This window comes from Fistularia commersonii, chromosome 2, assembly GCF_037954325.1.
Source record: "Fistularia commersonii isolate RoL2024-O1a breed Wild chromosome 2, RoL_Fcom_v1.0, whole genome shotgun sequence".
In the NCBI taxonomy this organism is placed as follows: Eukaryota; Metazoa; Chordata; class Actinopteri; order Syngnathiformes; family Fistulariidae; genus Fistularia; species Fistularia commersonii.
In genome coordinates, this window is record NC_141285.1 from 23,960,274 (window position 1) to 23,978,544 (window position 18,271).

Here is an 18,271-nt window from a genome sequence, read left to right on the forward strand (position 1 = left end):
AGTTGGACGAGACGTCCCCCAGCTGGAGGACGTACAGGAACATAACCGCAGCCCGTTGGTTAGCTTAGCACACCGGTTAGCTTCGCTTGGCTCCATCAGAACTCCTAAAATTCACCGATCTTTGACCGCCCGGTCGAATTGTCGTTTTCCAGCGCGAACGCGTCCAGTTGTATCGGATCTTAAAACGACCGACGCGGTTCAGATAATATCTCTTTTCTGTGCCTTCCAGCGCTGACGGACGAGCCAGTCGGGAGAGACCTCGGACCTCCGAGAGCCTTCGGGTGACCGTGAACCCAGACGTCTTCAGGCCGCTGACGGGAACAGGTATCGGCCGGGCGACGTTGAGCCCTTTCAGATATTTAGGGGAGAAAAAACCTTAAACTTTCACAAGTTCAGCCTCACCGTCTGGGTTACTTATTTAATAAAATGACAAATCAGTTGGTCCCTTTCTGGAATTGGAGCCGCCGGGTTGGTTTAGATTTGTGCACGTCGTGAGAGGATATGAAGTTAGTTGAGATTGGCTGCGTCATCAAATTAGGATATTCAGATATATGGAAAGTAAAACTTAAAAATAAACGTGCTCTTATAATAAGCGACCTTCCTTTCCTTTCACAATTCCAGGCATTTTTGAAGCCATTTTCCACGTTGAGCCGGCGTGAAATTCCCAAGCGGCGGCGGCGGCGGCGGCACAGCCGAGGGAGGGGGCGGTCCGTCGCGTTAAATCGTGGCCGGTCTCTCGATCCGTCTGTTTCAGGGCCGCGTATTAAGCCCCGCCGTGATCCTCCAGTGACATCCAGCCGGAGTTATTCTCTAAACGTAGCCTGAGTGCTCTCCTCCGCCGGTCTCAGATGCCTGAGATGACTAACTGGTCATTTAGCATGAAAAAAAAAAAAAAAAAACAGCCATTAAGAAAACATTTCCCGCTTCTTACTTATTCACCGTCTCTTCCTCTCTTCTTCTTCCTCCCTGCTCAGGCCATTTTAATAATTCCTTTTTTTTTTTTTTTCCGGGTGATTAGCAATTGTCTCGCCACCAAATCGCTCTGTCATTTGATAATCCGGACTGTAGGCTATTGGAGGGAATTTACATTGCCATTTTAAAAGTGTGTATGAGGCACGCCGGGGTTTTAATGTCAATCATAACCTTATTAACGCGCGGCTCAGAGCAAGAGAGATCGCCATGAGTGACAACAGTTTACATTTGTTTAAAAAAAGAAAAGAAAACCCCAGACGAGGCGACGTGTCCGTCGAATTGAGCGAGCATGTAACCTGCTCAGGCATTCCTTCGCAGTGTGTGTGTGTGTGTGTGTGTGTGTGTGTGTGTTTGCACGCGCTGTAGGGCTGCCGTGCATCATCCATGCATGGATAATGTTTGCTGGTTGTACTTGTGTGAAGTGTCACGGCTGCTTTGCAGGGAGCATCATCTTGTCTCTTCGCTTTCGTTCTGCAGGAGGCGTCCAAGGTGATGCAGACGGCGGCAGTGTAAGTTAATTGACTGAGAATTGCTTTTTTTTTTTTTTTTTTTTTTTTATAATTGATTTTATTTTCAGGTCTGTCGAGTGAATTGACAAGGCCGCTTTTGAGTCCGCCGCGACGAGAAAATGATTGTCATTCGCGTAATGAGTTTTCTTGTGGTAATTAAAAGCGCGCGGTCCAAACAGAGAACTACAAATATGGCCGAACACCAGTTTCCTGTAAATTAAATTACATTACATTACATTTGGCAGACGCTTTTATCCAAAGCGACTTACAATAGAGGACATAAGCACTGCAAATAACACTTGCAAATACAAGATGCACAGGAAATATACAGAACAGTAAGCTTAGTTTTGTTTTTGTTTTTTTTTAAGACAAAAAGGTACACATACGTAGACACACACACACACACACTGCACAGCCTAACTTGCTGCCCAACCTGATCTGGGGCAGCTCAAGCATCAGCGCAGTAAATAGTCCTGAAAGAGAAAAGTTTTTACCTGTTTCTTGAAGGTTGAGAGAGATGATGCTAGTCTTGTTGCTTCCGGAAGTTTGTTCCACCACTGAGGTAGTAGAACTGAGAGCAGTTTTGCCTGAGATCGCTTAGAGCGAGCAAAAGGTACTGCTAGTAGGTTTGTATTAGAGGAACGCAGCTCCCTGCCGGGAACATAAGGTCTTATTTCATTCAGATATGCTGGACCTGTTCCTGAGGTGGTCCAGCTTGGTTTAGAGGACTCTGCGAGAGTCACGCGATGCTCTAAACCGAGCTGGACAGGCACGATCTGACGATATGACGACAAAGACTGGATCTTTGGTTTGATTTCGAAACAGAAAATGACGTTCACGTAATTACCGGGAAACCGAAAAGCCCCGAACTCCTCCAGACACTGTTAACGTCACATATCGGTCACAGTCGGGGTCCTGCAAAAACCAGAAATATTTCCATGTGCTGTTTCAGAGGCCTGAGATATAAAGGTCGGCGTGCGGCTGATGCAGCGTGGAGATGGCAGGGGAGGGAGAAAAAAAAGGGTTCATAAAAAAAACAACATTTCCATGTTTATGTGTTGTTTGTGTCCCCGCTTGCAGGAAGAAGACGGCCCCGAGACGCTGCGAGTGGTACATTTAGGAAGCGTCTGAAAGCGTCTCAGCCCGGAAAATGTCAGAAGACGTCTTGCGGACGTTCACTCCCGGGTTAAAACAAATTACTTTTGTATTCTTTCGCTCTTCCAGAAAGACGGAGATAATCTTCCCCGCGCAACTCCGAGACTTATATTATTTCCCCTGAACACTTACAATAACATCTTGCATATGATTTCTGTCTCCGTGGAAACGAAGGAACCTCACATATGTAAAAAAAATAAATAAACTAAAATTTTTTATTTTTTTTTTTAACCTGGAAAACATGCGTTTAAAGCATCACCATTAATCAAAAAAAAAAAAATCAAATAAAGACTTCTATTATATTTCCATCAGCGGTGATATTGAATGTAGCGGGCTTCCTGAGTGTGTGTGTGTTAGAGAGAGAGAGAGAGAGGGGGAGGAGTGTGTGTTGGCCAAGATTACGGGCCACAGTTTTATTCATGAATAGGAGCCAACCAGCGACTTTTAAGCATCGCACGGAGCCCCTTTCCTGAACAGCAGCCATAGCCGTGTCAGAGCTGTCGACGCGCCGCGCTCACCGACTAATCTGACAGCGCCGCGCAAACCCTAATCCCTCACTGTATCGTAATCTATTTACTTTGCATTCTAAGAGGATTTCTACCAAAAAATATACAAGAAGCGATGTTGGAAATGGACAGAAGATCAGCGAGGATGCTTTTCTGCGCGCTTTTTTTTGTTGTTGTTGTTGTTTGTTTGTTTTGTTGATGTTTAAAAAAAAAAATCATTGTGTGTGTTGTTTTTTTTTTTTTTTTTTTTTAAGAGGGGGGGGGGAGTCAATCCCCTGCGAGAGGGACGGGTGAAAGGAATTACATTTCTGACTGATACTAATACTTCTCTTATGTAAACATCAAAATGTTATATTTCCCCTCTGATGATACAGTCACACTGCACAGGCGGCTGCAGATAAGTGGCATCTGTCGTTTGCCTTTAGTGCATCTCTTGACACGTTCATAATTTACAAACCAAGGCTTGCATTATCTCCCGATTGTCTGACATGACAGCTGGAATAAAAGCTGCAAAAAATCGCTTAACAGCCGAGCAGGAGTTCCTCCCATTTCGGCGTTTGGACATGCAAAAATTGCCGAAATCTCTTCCGTGATGGAGGAGACAAAAAAAAAAAAAAAAAAGTGAGGGGCCAAATGTCTCTCCTCAGTTACCCTTTAAGCAATTACGTCTGCTTTGGTGAAATCATAAATAGTTATGCTTCATTTAAAATGTGGCCCAGCAGCGCCTCTGCGAAAACACGCCTCTCTTGTGCGTCTCCGCCGTCCGATATGACGCACACAGATAGGCTTATTAGACTTATTAGCATACGGCGGAGCTGCGAAACGGCCTTGTTAACATTTGGAAATGAATCAAGCCCCCGGCACTTGCTATTATCCAGGTTATCTGCTTTTTTTTTTTTCTTTTTTTTTTTGCCTTCCCCCCCCTCACCCCCTGCCCACCTCTCGGTGCAACAGCTGTGCGTTGTTTCCGTGAAGGCCTTATCGCATCTAATGATGGCGCTGATTGGACTGATAGTTTCCCCTCAGGGCCTCTGCAGACTATTTTATACATTTGTTTGCCTGATTCCATCCCATCAAAAAGAGGAGGGAAAATAAAAAAAAAAAAAAGCCTGGCTATCAGAGGCGAACGCGTCAGTGCCTTCAAATACATCAAAGAGACAAAATAGGATCTGGTTACCCAGAAAAATGGCTGAATGGTGTTGACATTGACTGGATGCAGCTGCAGAGGATTGCAGAAAGACTGTTTTTTTATTTTTTTTTATCAGAAGTATTTATTCCCCCGTGTTATTTTTTTGGAATTTCGCCGACGAATATTTCGTTCTGTTTGATTTTTAACCCTCATATTATGTTAAGGGTCAATTTGACCCATTGGGTCAATGGGTGAAATGGGTCAAATTGACCCTTTACATATGAGGGTTAAGGTTGCGTTCGCTGTAAACGTCGTATCTGCGTTCCTTTCGGTTTTCTGGGAGACTCCGATTGGCAAAACAATCGTTTTCATTGGGAAAAAAAAAAGTGAAAACGTGAAAGATCTGCTATCGCATTGCCTCGGGTTGCCGGCTGTCGTTTCTATTTTTTAAATAAAACACAGACAACGTGGATATAAACCAAACACAAACCATGTAAAACAAGCTTCTTTTTTTTTTTTTTTCCGCAAATATTTTTCAAACACTTGGATAATATCGATTTACAGATGATACTGTTTTTAATTATTTTTTTTAAAGACTCTTTGGCTTCAGAGTGATTTATTGCATCTTCAATATGATGAATAAACACGAGGGGGCGGGGCTTTAGCTTTATTAGCATTTGCACCTGCAGGCACACTAGCTGGACAGCCAAGAGACGCTTGCTAGTTAGCGAGACGTCGGGCCGAAGCTGCCGTCCTCCTCCCGCTGCAGTGGCTCGCTCGGCGAGCAAAGGCCGGACCCGTTTCAAGACGTCCGTTTACCCCGAACCCCATCACAAAGTCCCATCATCGGGGACGAGAGGGTTAATACGACTCAGGGAAAACCCATATACAAGAGAAAATAATGCATCTGGTTCAATATGTTATTCTATATAGAAGGAAGTTGTTTGTTTCAATGGGACCCAAACAATTAGCGGTTAAATCTGTTCTCCCGGCCGGTCGGCTGCATTAGCCTGTCCTGCGTGCAAAGTAACTTTGCATTCTTTAGAGAGTCCTTTTAGCTGCTTTTTGACTCCGCGGATGGATTCGGTCCACAAAGAGCCGCGACTGAAGGAGGACGCGTTGCCAGACAGAAGACTATCGACTGTTTTTTTTCCTCGGCGGGAAGCACTAAAGCCCGAAGACCAACAAGTCTCCATTAGGCTCTCCCCGCAGGAGAGGACAAGTTGTGACTTGGGACGAGGGTCCACATCCTTTCCAGATGAGATAATACAAGCCCCTCTCAAAATACCTTCCTCCGCAGCGTCGCGGCAATTCTCAGGGACGCGGACGGGGAGTCGAGCGCGTCCTCGGGAGAGCGGAGACACGCTGGATGGTCATCTGAGGTCACAGATGGAGGGAGGACTTCTGTCCATGAAGACCAAAGTAAGGACACGCCCGCACTTAGCTCCATCCCCTCTGATTTCTCATCTATCTTAGACCGCCGCGCTCGACCGTCATCAAAATAAACCTTTGACTTTTATCAGGAGGCCTCGTACTCCGAAGACAAAACCGACATCGAACGCCGCTCTTTTTCCAGAAGTTCGTTGTGGAGGCGCCACCTTATCCTCCTCCAGTTGATCATACTGAAAACTCCCCGTGCTAGCATTAGCAGCTAACATAAGCTAGCTTGCGACAAATGCGGTGAGCTTTAACCGCAGTAGCGGTAATAAGAACAAATATATAGAGCAGGTAGGACGCAGCGGAACAAGTCGCTCATTTGTTTTCGTGGAAGCAGTGAGGCGAGAGGTTGTTTTCAGTGTCGGCATTCATCCATTTATCCAAGAAACCACCTTTTTATTCTAAGCATGCATTTAATCACTTGCATGTTTGTCTTTCAAAGGGAAGGGATCGTCTTTGGGTAAATAAACCGCTAAATGCTAATGCTAGCACCAGTGCTAACAGAGGAGCGTATCATTGAGGTTGTCTATTATGCTGGATACAGCCGTACCACAAAAAGAAGATTCTGGACATTTCTCATCCATCGCCATGGTAACAGTGGGTGCCTTTTTTATCAGCATGACAGGAATAGCAGCGAAATGGGACGTTTTTTGTTGTTTTTTTTTGGCCTCCTTCAGAAGGTGTTTTTGTTTCAGACTCAGGCCTGCAGCAGAGGGCCAGCGACGCTACTTCAGGTGAGGCACGACTCCGGCTCATCAGACGGGGATCCGCGTCCGTTCGCTTTCCCGAAGGACTCCGATCCACTGGATGGATTTACTTCCCGAGGCGGTCCAGAGTCCGGGACTGGTGTGTCTAAGCTCCGCAAAAGACTGCGGTGACCCTGATCCCGATGTGGACTGCTGGTCACACTATTCAATTCAAAAGTTGAAATTCTGATTTTTAATTTGGAATTCCAGATCAATTTGCTCTGCGGGAGGACGACGGGAACCCGCGGCGTCTTTCTCGTCGGTGTGACCAACGGCCCGGATCATCAGGTAATTTGAAATTAAGACAAGAGCAATATGCTAGTGGCTATGCTAGAAGTGCAAAATGTCAAATTTCCCTCCGACGAACAGCCATTAAATCCCAAATCCGTCCATCTGAGCCGCTCCTGCCGACTTCCTCCTCTGCTCTTATAACCCCGCTGTTTGAAAGCTGCAAATTTTTTTTTCTTTTTTTCTTAAAGACCGCTCTCGTCACACGGTTTTGGCCGCCTGGACTCAACTGTGAAATCCCCTCGCGGGACCCGGTGCTTCTCTCGCCGTCTTACAGTTTGGATGACAGACTCGAGAGGTTTTACCGGTGGCTTAATCGCTCTTTAAGATTATGTAGCTACAAAACTACATACATCGAGCCCGGAGACATTTACAAGACTGCGCCAAAAGCCGCCGGCTGCCAGTCATGCCCCCCCCACACACACACTCACACACACACACACACTATAAGCAAGGAAAATAAAGCGGAGAAACCGGAGCCACCGGCCCAGACTACGCCCATGTTGGCGTACAGTTGACCCCAGATTAACCTCCCAGGTGAAAATAATCCTCCTCGCTCGAAGCGGCCTATGAACGCGCCGCCGACGTCTGGCCACATCCGCCAGCCAATAGGAGACGAGCGCAACTTTTTTTTTTTTTTTTCTGATTTCTTTTCACCTCGTCCCGCGTAAGAAACGGAAGCGGAGAAGACCGTCCCGGCATGCAGGCCCGCTATCAGTGCATCAGCCGGTCCCGAGGCGCTGGCTCCTCAGCGTACCGAGGCCCCGCTAAAGCCTCCCCGCGCAAAACTCGCATACAGGAGGATCCGTCCGGTTAGCTGTCGTCTTTATCTGTTCGCGATAGAAATCGCTGCCACTCATGCAGAAACGGTCCGGCGCGGCGCCGGTTCATTTCCTGGACAAGTGTGAACGAAATGTCAACAGGTTTTTTTTTTTTTTTTTTTTTGTCTTTCCTCCAGAACTGACTGGTTCAAACGGCAGAGGCCAAAAGGTCAACAGGCCGGGTGGCGGCGATCGATCGCCCCTATTGAACCCGAGGCGGCGGAGCGAGCGGAGATTCAGGCGGTCCTGATTCAACCGGACCCTTGTTTTTTAGTCCCAATCCTGCCGTTCGTCTCCGTCTCATTTTTAATATCAGAGTTATTCATGTAGAAGTCGTTCGTAAATATTGGGGATTTTTTTTTTTTTCTAGAGTTTTGATTCTAGCTGCTGCTAATACCTGATTTGTACTTTTTTTGATTTTCTGGTTTTGTATAAGTCGTGTAAACAGAAACCAAGTCTTTTTTTTTTTCTAAAGCTCGGATCACATTTCATGTGAGGAACATGTTTACAATATTAAGGATAATACTTATTATTATTATTGTAATCATTATTAGTATCATTGTTACTGTTATTAGCCTATAAAATGTAATATTTATAGATATACTACTACTACTACTACTACTACTACTACGGACGTAATGATAATAAGATAAGTAGTATTAAAATTATGAAGAATAATAGCAACAAAATTGTTATTATAATACTTATAATTTTTATTAGTAGAATTAATATTGCCATCATTTATTTAATTATGTAATTATATATATTACATGTGTAATTAGTATCATCATCATTGTCATTATTTCTATTGTTATCATCTTTAGGATCACTTTAGTGCAATGTATTGTGTTTGGATAAGCATTTCTAAAAATGTATTTAATATTTTCACAAAGCTTGAATTGTAGTATAAGTCGGAAAAAAAACTTTTTTTTTTTTTTTATTTGATAAACGTAGGCTCACCGCTGTCTGTGCGTTCCTGACGAAACACGCAAATCCCGAGAAACTGAAATGTAAAAAATCTAAACCAACACAAAAGACTTGCATTTTGATATTTATATATTTTATATTGATGTTTTATTTATCTGAATTTTCTCTGCAGGATTTATATCTGTGTGCTTTGGGTGTTCCGGTCCCGGTTCCGATCCAAGCCGCTCTCCCACCACCGGGAAGCTGCGGGAGTTTGGGTTGCGTGTTGATGCGGGCCGTCCGAGCCGCAGCCGTGCGTTTTCTTGCGTGTTTCCCCCACCCCCCCACCCCCGGACAGCCCGCGGCTCCTCCTGTGGCTCCTTTCATTTATCAATCGAAAAATAAAATGGGCGCAAATGTTTGTTCGGCGCAAATCCGGACAAATCCCCTGCCGCCGCCGCCGGGAGGCTGTTTGCGCGTCTTGACTCGGCGCAAACAGCCTCCGAATCCCGCACATATTTATTCAGCTGCTGCGGAGGCCTGGAAGGAGGAAAAAGAGGAGGATCAGAGGAGAGAGAGAGAGAGAGAGAGAGAGGAAAAAAAAAGATTTGTTCGTTTAAAATGACTCTTTTTTCGATCGATAACGTTTGGAATCTCGACCAGGATCAATTGGAGTGACTTCCGGTTTCCAATCAGGCAGGAGTGTGGTGTGTGTGTGTGTGTGTGTTTTTTTTTTTTTAAATATTGATATTATTTGTTGGATTATTAAAACCCCGTGACTCCTTAAAAGGAACTCGGATGAAAGGACGCCGATCGATCAATCGGCTGATTGATGGCGTCTGTTCGGGCGGAAGTGGTGGGAGGAAATAAGGAGTCTTTTCAGCGGGACGGACATTAATTGCGGGATTAATTGAAGATGAAACGTTTTTTTTCCCTTCCTTTGGGGGGGGGGGGGTCGTTTCAGCGGCTTTTGCGCAAGACGCGCGTAAAAACAGCCACTCAAGACCCCCCCCCAACTCTAATTTCAGAGGCGCTTGCGGGCACACACACACACACACACACACACCGGAGCTGACCCCCTAACCCGCCCCACCCCCGCAATTACCGCATCCTGCAGAAGTGACAGATTCCTGCAGGTTGTTTTTTGGGGGAAAGCGCGTCATTATCGGTTCATTCCAGCGGTGCGTTCAATGACGCCCCGATCAAATGTATTTACCCCCTTCTTTTTAGAACAGCATGGTTAAAAAAAAAAAAAAAAAAAAAAAAAGGAGAAGACACACTCTGTCCCCCTGGAGCGACCAAAGATGTGCAGGGTTTCAATCCGGAGACGGAGGATTAAACCCGGCAGCTCCTCCAGAGCGCAGGAGCGGGGCCTTCATTACGCTTTCATTCCCTTTTTTTTTTTTTAAATCCCTGTTTATAATTAGAAGAGGGGGGAAAAAAAACACAAAAAAACAAGCTTTTGAAATAAAAGTGAAGTGTTATTTAACAGTTTATAATTTGCTGGTGAACATGCAGCTGGAAAACAGAGGAGGAGAAGCAGCAGACTCCCCGGTGGGAACCAAATCCACAGGAGAGGAGGAATTAGGACTGAAGGGATCTTTATTGGTTGAACATGGATGTTGGGGGGGTTTGGGGGGGTGAGGGGGGGTCGCCTTGAAAGATACATTCAACATCTCACTGTCATTTTGGAACGAGAAATCCACATTTCCTCTCCAGAAAATGTTGAAACTAAGAATTTTTTTTTTTTGAATTTTTTTTTTTTTAAAAATGGTCTGACTCCAGGATCAAGCCAAGTGCTGCGGTTCAAACATGTCCATTATCACGACAATGCCCGGGAGAGGAAGAGGAGGAGGAGGAGGAGGACTGCTTGCAAAATGCAGAGGCTACTAGAATAATCCGGGAAAACAAAGCTGAACCTGCAGGGGAAAAAAATGCCCAGAAAGATTTCTGTGTCTATTTTAGATTTCAAATTGCAAAAAAACTCCTCTCCTTTTTTTTTTCCACGGGTAAAACAAACAGCGTGTAGAAAAGCTAAACTTTATGGCCAATTTTGATCTCTTTGGAATATTTGGAAAGATTTACATACACTTTTCTCATCTTCCATTTTTTTTCTCCTCCCAAAGTGGTAATAAACAATTTCAAATTCAGGGGAAAAAAAAAAATACACCAACTAAACATGGTCACTGGAACTGACCCAAATACATATTTACAGATTTCAGCTCCTCTGCGGCGCTGACTAAAAACTCTGTTGTCCTAAAATAACAAATTTTTTTTTGTTTTGTTTTTCAGAAATAAAAACTGTACAGGGTTTGAATCGGGGCTTCGGAGAGGTAAGATGGCGCCACAGGCAGTTCCTGTCGCCGCGACCAGAGGGGAAAACATTCCTCCCGTCCAGAGAAGCTGCTGGTCAAAGCCGGTTGGGTGGAAACAAAAAAAAAAGAAGAAAAAAAAAAAGAAAGGATTGGTTTTCTTAAGGTCATCCAGGAAATGGTGCCTTTAAAACCCCGCTCGGTGTCAGCAGACGCCGTCGTGTCCTTCTTACTTCACTGACTGTTTAGTTTTCTGTTTGTTTGTTTGTTTGTTTGTTTGTTTGTTTTAAAGACGTGGTGAAGGAGGGAGGAAGTCCAACGGCCGTGTGTTCCTGCTGCCATCTTCTCTTATGGTTGATAAACTCTGTCTTTAAAAAAAAAAAAAAAAAGAAGCTAATCTGGGAACACAAAAGAAGAGGGAGGAGACGAGCGGGGAGAGGAGGAGGAGGAGCAACAACAACAAAAAAAAAAAAAATCCAAATTAAAAAAAAAAAAAAAAGAAGCCTGATCACAAGACTTGGAACCTCCAGGAGGCCTGGTCTTTGTAGTCCAAGCAGTCTGTGGCGTTAAAGTTGAGCTTCCACGAGGAGGCTGCAGTCTGCTCTTTGTAATCCAGGCAGTCGGAGGAGTTGAAGGCCAGGCCGGAGCCGCCGTAGGCCTGGTGGTGGTGGTGGTGGTGGTGGTGGCCCGACGACTGGCTGATGTGGTGGTGCGGGTGGCCCGACATGGAGGAGGCCGTCATGGGGCTGAGCTGGTGCGGGTGGTGGTGGGAGTGCATGGGGGCAAGGTAGGAGCCGCAGTCCACGCCGCTGAAGTAGGAGCTGGAAGGGGTGGGGTAGCCTTGACCGTAGCCCGGCGTCTGGTTGTAGGACATGGGGTAGGAGGTGGCGGCGGCGGCCGTGCCGGACATGGAGCGCTGCATACAGGAGGCGTTAGAAGGAGGCCCGGGCTCCGGGAGCGGGGCCACGGCGGGGGCCGGGGCGTTTCCAGGGGAGATAGCGGGGCTCCAGATGGAGGAGACGGTGCTGATGGAGGTAGAGGTGCTGCTCAGCGCCGCCGGGCCCGTGTGATTGGTGGAGGAGGACGACGACGAGGACGACCCCGTGCTGGAGACGGCCGGAGGCGTGAACTGGCCGCTGCTCTCCGAGCCGGTGCTCTCCCTGGCCGGGGAGGACTTCTTCTTGGGCGGCCGGGTTTTGGCGCTGCTGCCGCTCTGCTGCTGCTGGCGACACTTAGCCCTCCGGTTCTTGAACCAAACCTGCAAGAGCAGTCGGGAGTTAGAGACCGGGCCGCCTCGGTCTCGGCAGTCAGGAAGAGCGGTGTACGCCGGGAGGACATTATGGAGGAAAATTGGGGGTTATTAGCCGTCGAGGTTCATCCCCCCCCCCCCCAAGTCCCCTTCGGCTCAGGCCGGCCAGGGGTCCAATTTCATACCTGGTCGACGGCTCTAAGATAACAGGCTATTGGGTTTCACCGCACAGCGGGGTAACTCTAGATCACCGAGAGGGCAGGATCATGTCGAGCATTTTGTTTCACACACACATTCTGAGAATAACTCAAATTGTGTGAGAGAAGCTCACCTCGGTTTTCCCCTAATGCCTTTGAAGAGTAGTATTTGTTGTACACGGCGGTACAGCAGAGGGACGTCTACTGCCGCCGCCACCGCCTTCATCTCCTCAAGATCACATGACATGTTGTGACACGCCGCAGAAATATTGTTCGCGTTTAATAAAGTATTTATTTGGCAATTTATTTCCCTGTACAACTGTTATTTTTGTTTTTCTGAGGATTTCTTTACTGACGGAAGGGGATTAGATGAGCCAAGAAAAGGTGGTTTTATAAATAACCCCAAACATAAGACAGTATTGTGTAAAACCATTGATGGTTTAACAGGACAGATTTACCTGCAAAATTAACATCAGTCAAACTTTTGTAGTACAATGTAATTGTAAATTTGGCTGAGGAAATGTCAAGTATTATCAGTGTAGCTTATAATTACCACCACTTTGTATTTGGGAAAAAAATGATGCAAATTGAGGGATACAGAGCCACTGCCGACTTTTATGTTAATATTGAACAAAACATATCTATTAACTACTAATTTGGTTAATATCCAAAATGATATTGCTGACTTTTCTTGGAGGACTAAATTACTAAAATAAAATCCTGTTAATGAAATTATTCTAGATCACAAAACATGTTGTGTTATATATTTTATTTTTTTTGAACACCATATCTTTAAATTTTAAATTACACGAGATAACGTGACATAAGGGATTCTATTTTTTTGAAGTTCCTCCCGCACTTGACGATTGTGAAATTAAAAGTAATTCCCAGCCGTCTTTACGACGCCCCGAAGTTTACGGCTATTTTTCTGAACCCAGTTCTCGGACCCGCAGTCAATTTACTCGCGAGACTTTGTGAGAATAAATAGCAATCAAGCTAAATATATTAGCATCATTAAGCTACTTAAAACGGACGGTTAATGACGCAGATCCGGTCGCTCACTGTCATTTTTTAATCCTAAAGTCTACTTTTTGAATTTACTAATTACTGCTACTTTTCTTTTAGCTTTTTTCTTACTCAGTAAACGGCTGAATTTGAGGGCATCGACGCTAAAAACACTTAATCGTGTTTTAATAAAATCACGGAGCGGTTAAAAAGTTAGCCATCGTTTGTTTAAATGCTACTAGCATGATTCAGCACCGGCTATGATCCGGTTCGATCCGGTTAGCTCGCTCGGTTAGGACCGGGAAAGGGCCGACAAGAGGCCGCGGAGGAAGAGGGGGAGGCGGGGGAGGAGAAGCCGAAGCCGAGGCCGAGTTCCTTGCCTGCACTCTGGACTCCGGCAGGTTGATTTTCAGCGCGACCTCCTCCCGCATGAAAATGTCCGGGTAGCGGGTCTTGGCGAACAGCGCCTCCAGAACGTCGAGCTGCGAGCGGGTGAAAGTCGTCCGCTCCCGCCGCTGCTTCCTGGGCGTCGCTGCGGGGAGAGAGACAGGGACACCCCGGTGAGCCGCCAGCCGCAAACACGACCCGGGTAAGTGTTGCAAACTCTGGCCCTGAAGTACCGTCGCCCGGCAAATAATTAAAAGTAAAATTACCCCAAACTTAAGAGAATAGTGGGAGAGTTATTCTTTAATATTGTCTTTCCCCTCCACTAAATAGTGTATAAACGGGTTGTAAAACATTTAACAGAGTTGGGAGAAAAAACACACACACACACACACACTTCAAAACGTTTGTCCACGCCGGGCCGTGTAACGCCATTAACGCACGGTTTTACAAAAAAAAAAAAAAAAAACTAACATCAGTTTTATATGAATAATTACGTGTTTTACAGCCTGGCTTGGACCCGACTGGACGGCCGGCCAGAGGCCGTGCGGGGAAGCCGAACGGGCTTCAGCAAATCAACGGAGAGCGAACCGAAGCCCGGGATTTAACTGGAAACACGCACGTCTCCGTGTGTCTGTGTGTGTGTGTGTGTGTGTGTACCTGGGTATCCCACGGAGGGGTGCAGCAGGTCCATGGCCGCGCCGCTGAGCCCCAGGCCGTTGACGCCATAGGGGGGCTGTTTGAGGTAGGACATCATGCTACAGGCGGTCACCGCTCCGCTCAGCTCGGCCCAGCGGTTCGGCTTCCCCCGATGCTGCAGCTTGACGGGGCGGCGATCCGATCCCAGTCACTGCGGGGAGGGGGAAGGCAGCGGAGTTAAAACACTGAGCACATTGGGGTTTTATTCTATCCCACATATCACACACTTTCAAACTTAATCTTGATACAAGTCTGCGAAAATATAGTTAACATCCTTAGAGTATTTAATTGTCCCTAAATCATTTTAATTATCTCTGAAATAATTCTTTTGATTACCTCTGAATAATCCCAATTCTCTCCATCGTACTTTCATTTCATCAAAAGAACTCCATCGTTCAAATAAAATCTGATTTTAAAACGAGCCACATTCAACTCCCTTCTTTTACAAAATAAAGTTAAACCAAGATCAATGGGTAGTTTAAATCACCACATTTATGAAGCTTCTGTTACCTGCAGGTCTTTTCTGTCTTGGGTATTTGGATTGAGCATTTTCTGCAGCAGCAAATATTTTGATGTTAAAAGAAAATTTGAGCAAATCCACGGGAGTTTAGGTATTAAGGTTAGAGGTGATTTTTTGTCTAAACCTAAAAATAATGGATAATCACTATCTAAATGAGAACAACAAGTATTCTTTTTATTAATGCTTGCATTTTAAAACGCTACAGCTTACACACGTTAATAAAACCTGCCTGCAGTCTCCTGTTTGAGTTGCGTGTGTGTGTGTGTGTGTGTGTTTTAAAAGAAGACTGTATTCGTACTCACAATCACACACGTTTTTTTTTTTTAAAAAAAGGATGATTTGATGATCTATAAAATCCAAGCAGCTCCTGTGTCGGTGGTCAGTGTATTTGTTTGGGGCCGTCAGAGTGTGTGAGACCCCCCAACACACACATACACACACACAGTGTCGCCGGGATTAAACAGACTGCAGAGATTGACATTAGAAAGAAAAAACGAGATATTTTCTTATCTGAGTGGAAGTTTTCAATTCTTATTTCAAACCAGCATTGGAGCCAGAAATTAAATTACGTTTCATTAAAGTTTAACTGATTGATTGAAATCAAACAACAACCTTAAATACCACCGGTTTTTAAGATAATACATGTTTGATTTAGTTGTAAAAAATAAATAAGGTCTTGCTGAGAACCTTTGATAATAATTTAAACAAAAGGTACAATTGAAAATATCTGATGGGGAAAAAATAGGGGGATATAGTTTGATTAAAAATAATTATTATCTTTCGTTCGTATTAAAAAAAAAGTTCTTATCATACATTTAATGTCGTTTTTTCCTTAAAGTTTGAGGTGGTGTGTCCTGCAAGTCTGATCTGACCACTCGTCCGAAGGGGCTCCGCCGGGGCCGACGGCCGGCAGGCCGGAGAGCAAAGGCCAGGTTCCCGGTGCAAACCGGCCGCAGTGTGAGGGAGACCTCCGGGAGAGCCGGCGGCGGACACACCGCTTTAACGGGCACTTTCACCGGGACGTGTTTAAAAAGCCCGCAACGAAGGACGTAGATCACCGCTTGCAGGAAGGAGACCGGATGTCCTCCGGGGGACCCCGTCCGTCGGTTAACGGGGAAACTTTTCCCGGCCGTCACCGGAAGGCGGCCCGTTGTTTGAGGGGGTCCGGACGGAACCGGGGAAGCGGTAGAGGTGAGGCATTTTTGACTGAAAACAAAGAGTTTGAGAGACAGCGCCTACCTTGAGTTATTCCTTCCCTTCCCGGGCTGCAGGCCACCGAGGGCGGGCGGGCGGGCGAGCGGGCGGGCGGCGGGCAAAGTATCCAGCAGGCGGAAGTCGGGCGGCGCTAAACTCTCAGAGCCGGGCGGCGGTGAGCGGCATGGCGGGCGGGCGGACAGGCGGCGTCACCGCGTCCTCGGCGCGGCTCCGGGCTTTTTACTGCCAGATAAATCACACTCATCTGCTTGGCGCGGCTCGCCGCCGTCTGTCAGGCTGTTAAGGCTTTCTAATGGAGATTGATCACCTTCTCTCCGCCCTGCGCCTCTAAGAGCCGCCGACACCTGCGGGCCCGCCTCTTGCGGCCAATCGGCGCCGGCCCGACGCTTGACGGACGTGCGGCGCGGCCTATCGGCGCGCATCGACCGCGGAGAGCGACCGCCCCCTCCCACGCCCTCCCCTCCCACATCCACACCCGCCCCTCCTCCTCCTCCAGTCCGAGTCTCCGGACCAGGCGAGCCGGAGAGCTTTTAAAGATGGAACTGGGGGAGAAAGTGCGAGGCCTTGTGCGCGGAGGAGCCGCTTCCTCCTCCTCCTCCTCCTCACCACCACCACCTTCTTACCGCCTCAGCCATAAAGTCACTCACAACTCCGAGTAAAGTCACGGCCGGGCTCCTATCTGCTCCCCATCTCATCCAAGCATTTCCAACAAACCCTGAACCATCTGAGAGAAATCCAACCTGAACCTTGGACCTCCGCGGCATCCCAACACTGATTCCATCTCATCGCCAAATAAAAGGAACCGCTCCTCCAAATGGACCATTACGATATTTATTGTGATGCGCACACACACGCACACACACACACGCTCACACCGGCCTCATGAATATTAATGAGCTCTAATCCCCATTTAGAATTACATTTGAGGATGTTTGACGTAAAGTTTAATAGGGACGGACCTTCAGCTCTGCGGAGGAACAATCACAGGCCGCTGCGTCAAACCTGCAGCTCCAGAGCCACACACGCACCCGACGTGTGTGTGTGTGTGTGTGCGTGTGTGTGTGTGTGTGTGAACCTTCACGTTTGAATGCGCGGTGAAGGCAAAACGATGTGAATCAGGCCCGAAACAGTTGATTTTCCAAACACACGGGGATGGAAATGATTGTGTGTCTATGTGTGTGTGTGTGTGTGTGTGTGTGTGTGTGTGTGTATTTGTGCGTGCATGTCTTCCTCTCCAACACCACCAGGAAAATACTGCCGAGTTGTAGGTTGTTTTTTTTAAATGCCAACATTAACAGTTTGTGTTGTTTTTCACGCTAAAATCAGAGGGTTTGTCTTTGAACGAAGGGTCCTGACAATCTGTGAATACGGGTGCTTTTTACGACCTCGCGTTTTACTCTCGTTAATTTTATTGTTGTTTTGTCTATAATGATGATAATAATAACAATAATATAATTATTGTTTTTTTTTTTTCAGAAACACCTCTGAGGGCCGTGTCGTCAGAGGGCCCGAAATATCATCCCCCCTCCTTGACGCACACGCACACACGCACGGACTCCGTTAAATTATGCAAAAAGGCCATTCAACAAATATGGAGGTCCAGAACACAAAGAGACGGTTCTTGTGACATTTCTCTCGGTGAGGAGCTGAGAGTCCGGATAAAAGCCCGGACAAGAAGCAACTTATCGAGTTGCACCAACCTTTTGTAATAAGAGTATTTGTCTAATCCCAAATTGCAGTTGAATTTTCTTAATGCTGAGCTGGTAAAGCCTGGGATTAGAGAGGAGGAGAGGAGAGGAGAGGAGAGGAGGGGGAAAGGTTCGGTCCCCCAGCCGGCGGGATTGGGAGCGGGATCTGCGGGGATGTTTGCCGGCGCTTATTAAAACCATGATGCACAAAGCGGAGGTTCGCAGGAGCACCGGAGCCGACCGAGGAAGAAGAGGAGGAGGAGAAGGAGGAGGAGGAGGAGGAGGAGGAGGAGGAGGAGGAGGAGGAGAGGAGGAAGAAGAGCAGCAGCAGCAGCAGCAGCAGGAGGAGGAGGAAGAGGAGGAGGAGGAAGGGCTGCTCCCTCCCGCTGCAGGTGCGGCGGAGGCCGAGCGGCGCGTCGCACCTGCGAGGTGGAGCCGGGAGACCCGGAGGAGGGAGGCCGGAGGACGGAGCCGAGGAGCCGCCGCAGCTCCGGGCGGGGGGGACCGATGCGCTGCCGGGGGTGACCGGAACT

The 18,271-nt window shown here is 46.9% G+C and overlaps 2 protein-coding genes across 2 annotated transcripts in view; one reads left to right on the forward strand and one right to left on the reverse strand.

Moving 5' to 3' along the window:
* wdpcp (WD repeat containing planar cell polarity effector) overlaps nt 1-3,305 on the forward strand; it is a 45,858-nt gene extending 42,553 nt beyond the window's left edge. The window contains exons 12-14 of the mRNA XM_086162994.1: nt 230-324; nt 1,450-1,481; nt 2,562-3,305. Coding sequence (XP_086019120.1) covers nt 230-324; nt 1,450-1,481; nt 2,562-2,612 — 178 coding nt within the window. The 3' untranslated portion in view covers nt 2,613-3,305. The remainder of the gene's footprint in view (nt 1-229; nt 325-1,449; nt 1,482-2,561) is intronic.
* Nucleotides 3,306-10,053: 6,748 nt separating this feature from the next.
* On the reverse strand, nt 10,054-16,388 carry otx1 (orthodenticle homeobox 1). The gene is made up of 4 exons (XM_086174085.1): nt 16,075-16,388; nt 14,277-14,466; nt 13,613-13,764; nt 10,054-12,039 (listed from the first exon to the last, which is right to left on the reverse strand). Exons 2-4 carry the CDS (start codon nt 14,371-14,373, stop codon nt 11,290-11,292), a joined length of 999 nt encoding a protein of 332 aa, XP_086030211.1. The 5' UTR covers nt 14,374-14,466; nt 16,075-16,388; the 3' UTR covers nt 10,054-11,289.
* Nucleotides 16,389-18,271: the final 1,883 nt, after the last annotated feature.